This window comes from Bicyclus anynana, chromosome 17 (assembly GCF_947172395.1).
Source record: "Bicyclus anynana chromosome 17, ilBicAnyn1.1, whole genome shotgun sequence".
Taxonomy (NCBI): Eukaryota; Metazoa; Arthropoda; class Insecta; order Lepidoptera; family Nymphalidae; genus Bicyclus; species Bicyclus anynana.
In genome coordinates this window covers 7719403-7724272 of record NC_069099.1, presented here as the reverse complement: position 1 = coordinate 7724272, position 4870 = coordinate 7719403, and the positions used below count along the sequence as shown (strand labels likewise).

General features: G+C 33.4%; 1 protein-coding gene across 1 annotated transcript; it reads right to left on the bottom strand.

Moving 5' to 3' along the window:
- Positions 1 to 235: 235 nt before the first annotated feature.
- Positions 236 to 4666, bottom strand: LOC112056268 (circadian clock-controlled protein daywake-like). The gene is made up of 5 exons (XM_052886456.1): positions 4534 to 4666; positions 2472 to 2694; positions 2003 to 2133; positions 936 to 1091; positions 236 to 477 (listed from the first exon to the last, which is right to left on the bottom strand). Exons 1-5 carry the CDS (start codon positions 4607 to 4609, stop codon positions 326 to 328), a joined length of 738 nt encoding a protein of 245 aa, XP_052742416.1. The 5' UTR covers positions 4610 to 4666; the 3' UTR covers positions 236 to 325.
- Between the last annotated feature and the right edge of the window lie 204 nt (positions 4667 to 4870).

The window sequence follows — 4870 nt, the reverse complement described above, 5'->3', positions numbered from 1 at the left end:
TGGCGGATTGATGACGTTTTCAATGCAGTAATTGATTTGAAGTTTGCTGTCAGTTGTCATGTCATAGTTGCTTTAAGGGCGCCATCTTGATGTAGACTAAAACACTTGGGTTTTAATTTTATTTCTTTCTTTTTATTTAGTTAAAGTAATAAATTATTTACAGGAGTTTTTAGGGTTACAAGAGTGGACCTGAAATGGAATCTCCTTTTAATAAATTACGCGTAACAATAACAACCAGTCTTCAAACATTTATGATTACTACTAATACCCTTACATTCTACTTTCTTCATTAATTAAATAGGTAATTATAATATATTTTTATTTGTCAGTAATATGCCAATACATCTATAGGCCACGTTCGCATATATTTTTTCATAACTTCAAACATGTCATCCATGAAGTTGCCTGTGAAGAATCTGCCATAGTTTGCTACTATTGTTCTCCAGTTTTTATTGATGACTGCGTGAGCCAAGCCACCTGGGAATATAGAATACTATTAAAATAAATTCAGAAATTTTCATAAATCATTTGATATATAAAATATTTTTAACAAAATCTTTAACAGACTTCAAAATCACAAAAATAAACTAAAAAGCAAAAAATAACATTGTATGGGCTACCTTCAGATCACTTAGATATGGTGTAAACACATTGAGTTAAAATACATAATAATTAATTTATTTTGCTATCATCCGCGAAAAGCCGACGAACCCATTCGACAACGTCACCCAGGTCCGCCAAAATACTCTCTACGTACGTTTCACCCCGATCCGGAGCATCCTCAGGAGATGTTGACTCTACAACGTGCAATTGCACCTGAGTAACGTAGTCGCATGGGTTCGTCGGCTTTTCACGGAGGATATCAAAATAAATAAATTATTATATATTCATGATGAACTTCCGCAAAGTAACGCCTGCTTCTATCTAACACTCACTTAGTTTTAAATCACCATTGAATAAATTTCCAAAGTAATGGTGAACACCATCGATAGCATCGGCTCCGTAAAAATATTTCTTTAAGCTAATGATGTCCTTGCCTTGGTCATTTTTTGCAACATCAAAAAGAAGTATTATCTCCACCTGCAAATTATCTGTAAGTAAAATATATGTCATTAATTATAAATGTAAATGTTTTAGTAGTGTATCTTAATTAACTAATGCTATATTCAAATCAAACTCAAGTAAAAATAACAATAAGATCTATTTTGCTGCGAATTGCTTTGCTATTATTAAAATGAAACCTTTATATTTTGTAAAATTATTCCATGTATTTCTATGCGTTAACATTTTTAAATTATTCTTAAATGATTCCACCTAACATTATGACTCCAGTCATTGTTTTAATGATAAATATAATTCAGAAAGTAGATATCAATGGAAAGCAGTCTACCGGATCTGTTGTAAAAATGGGGGTTCCCCAAGGATCTATACTGGGACCATTTCTTTTTCTCATTTATATTAATGACCTTCCTTAAGTTGATAAGGATAATCATGAGATAGTTCTGTTTGCAGATGACACATCGCTTGTGTTTAAAATTAATAGAGGAGAAATGAATTATGATAATGTAAAACCAACTCTCTCAAGAAAGTGGTACATTGGTTTGAAGTTAATAATTTAGCGCCCAATAAGAATAAAACAAAATGCATAAACTTTAAAAAGTGATCCGAATTTAGCGACTCCACGGAGCGCACACATGCACAACTCTGTGTTTACTTACATTGTATATTTATGTAACTTTTTATGTAAAGTTTTTATTATGTGTTTTAAATAACTTTCGTTTCGTAACGTAATTAAGACAATTATGCATATTTGTCCGCCTTAGTTTTGATGTGCTAGTGCCCTATCTCTAGTATTAAATATCATCGATTAGATGTATATGTATTTCATTCTCACTACTCAACGAAGTCCCCTCGTACGTATGGAGATAACTGCGATGCCTGGCAGTTCTATGACAAGAAGGTGGAGAAGGAACTAGATTTAAAGTTTCCTCAAAATACTTACTCATTATAATCTGAGATGTACCGTTTCCAATGACTGGCAATCCAAAGACTTCACCATCACAATTATAATCACAATTGACTACGAGATTTGTGTGAAACGAGACGCGCATTATTTTGAACGCCATATCGATACTGGAAATAAACATCGTATTTTTTCAAAAATATATTTTTTATTTTTGTCTATTTCTCTTCTATTTGGCTGGTCACGCTGACAAGACACTGACCATCGGCGCTGACTCTAAAACCAGCCTTCATGAGATACGTCGTTTGGTAGCATGTTAGGGTCATAGGATTCGAACTTCTTTTTTTTTCTTATTCGAAGTTATTTTTATCTACAGTATTTGTACTACTGGTAAGTGAATATGGATGCATTTGCTTTAAGAATCTTCAAGCTACACGAAAAGCATATTTAAAGTTGCTTTGAACCATCAAGATGAGATAGCAATTAGTAATTTGTAGAGTATTCTTACCTGATATCATCAATAATAGTATTATTTAAGCCTTCCAGAATTGTATTTCGCATTTCATAGTGCAATTTGTTGGCTCTCACTTCTATATAATCCAGCTCCATTTTGTCGAGTCTTTTAATGCCTAGCTCTGGTATACCTTTGACAAATTCTTTCAGTACTGCCTGAGCTTGCATCTTTAGACAAGAAGAGTCTTGAAGAAAGCATTTTATGTGTGGCAGAGGTTCTGAAACAATAATTTTTTTTTAATTTTTGTTCAAGTTCTTTATCATTGGACTCATAAATAGCATTAGCAACCTACTTTCAGCTCACTGTTGAGTAAAAGTTTTCTCTCAGTATGAAAGGGGTTAGGATATTAGTTCACCACGCTGGCCTAATGCGGATTGGTAGACTTCACACACGTATATAATTAAGTAAATTATCAGGTATTCAGGTTTCCTCACGATTTTTTTCCTTGAGACACGTGATATTTAATTTCTTAAAATCCTATCAATGGACCGGCTCATTATTATTATTAGCACAGGCTTTCCCTTTCATAAAATTTCGTACTGCAAATCATTGATTTTACATGGCTTTGTACCGAAACCACAGAAAACATATGTCTGAAACTTGAAATCGCTTAGCGGTATTTTTTTAAAAAAATATTTGCCATATCTTTTTTTTTAAATATGACCAATATTCCCATTCCCCTCCAATTAATCGGGAAAGACTGTGCTAGGAGTTAGTACGACAATAGACCAACGGGGCGAGGATCGAACCACTACCCCTCGGTGATGAGTCCGACCGCTCTTATCGTTGAGCTATTAGAGGGCTATAAATGTATATATAAGTATTTTGACAGTAGGGATGTTTGTAACTGGCCAAGATACGTAACCACAAGATACAAGAACGACCTCAGTAAATTTATATAAAATCTAAATTTAAATTAGCCCACACTGGGAAATCCGCTTTTGAAGTACCTAAATTATGATAAATGTTTTATTTTTAAATTAAAAACAGTAATACATAATAATCATCACGATTATTATGTATAATATTATGGTTAATGGAAATCAACTTGAAAAAATCGTAGCATCATTATTGAGTACTAGCGGACGCCTACAACTTTCCTCGCGTGAAAATCAGTTTTTCACAATTCCCACAGGAACTATGGATTTTCCCGTGATAAAAAGTAGTAGACATTTAGGCTAATTTTTAGTTTAATAATCTCCTCTATATACCAGTGAAAGCCCCACTCAAACTGGTTCTACCACTCCACAGACACGTGGACGAATAGACAAACAAAAAGAAGCACCCGAAAAAGCGCTGGCTCGATATCGTAAACACGGACTTGAGAGCCAAGAAACTTATAAAGTTAGATGCCCAAGATCGGGTCAAATTAGGCGGGACCACGCTAGGAAGAAGAAGAAGAACAAGAACTATAAGCACCTGAGAAAACACAGTGATCTTGAATTTACAGACAGACACATTATAAGTTTTATTTAAAAGGAATGACTAGTTGACGCCCGCGATTTAGTTTTCGCGACGAAGAATAATACATACAGACTTCTGATAAAAAAAATATAGTTTGTGTTTTAGTATCGTGTAAATAACTATATTCGTCAGCACTTGTTAAAACACAGCACAGTTTTTTCAAATCACAGACATACTTTTTAAATTTTATACCTAAGTATTGATTATTATTTGTCAGTTAATGAGGAAACTTAATATTTTTTCACGCAGACACATTTTAACTAATGTTTAATACATTACAGCTTTTATCCGGACAACAGGGGGATATAATTTATACTTATATCGGTAACAAGCAGGTACCTTTTCCTTATTTAATAACTAGCGGACGCCCGCGACTTCGTCCACGCGGAAGTCATTTTTCACAATTCCCGCGGGAACCATAGATTTTTCCGGGATGAAAAGTAACCTATGTACTAATTCAGAGTAAAATTCATTTCCATTCCAAATTTCAGCCTAAAGTAGCCGCAGCGTAAAAGAGGGACAAACATACACACACACTAACATTTAAACTTTCGCCTCTACAATATTAATGTAATTTATAAGGTATACTCACTGATTGCTGATATATTTTGTACCGATACAAAAAATAACACAATACATATTATAAAAGAACAGTTTTTGTACTTCATTCTTAATATTTTGCTCACTATTTGTTAAATAACTAAACAGAATAATCTTAAATTCACTTTATATATGGATATAATTCGTTATAACAGAGATAATTAAATAAAATTTACATGATGACGCAAGCGAAACTCCGGTTAAGTGAAAAACGTTTTCTGTCATGATGGTTCCGTAACATCGCTAACTCGAAGATTTTCAGAAAATTACAGTTGTTAAACGCATTAAACGTTTTCCGTAATACCTATAGGTACCTGGTATTTGCATAA

Coding starts and splice junctions, on each gene's coding strand:
- LOC112056268 (XM_052886456.1), bottom strand. CDS start 4,609: ATGAAGTACAAAAACTGTTCTTTTATAATATGTATTGTGTTATTTTTT. Junction 2,695..4,533: donor ACAAAATATATCAGCAATCA/GTGAGTATACCT, acceptor TTATTGTTTCAG/AACCTCTGCCACACATAAAA. Junction 478..935: donor CAATGGTGATTTAAAACTAA/GTGAGTGTTAGA, acceptor CTATATTCCCAG/GTGGCTTGGCTCACGCAGTC.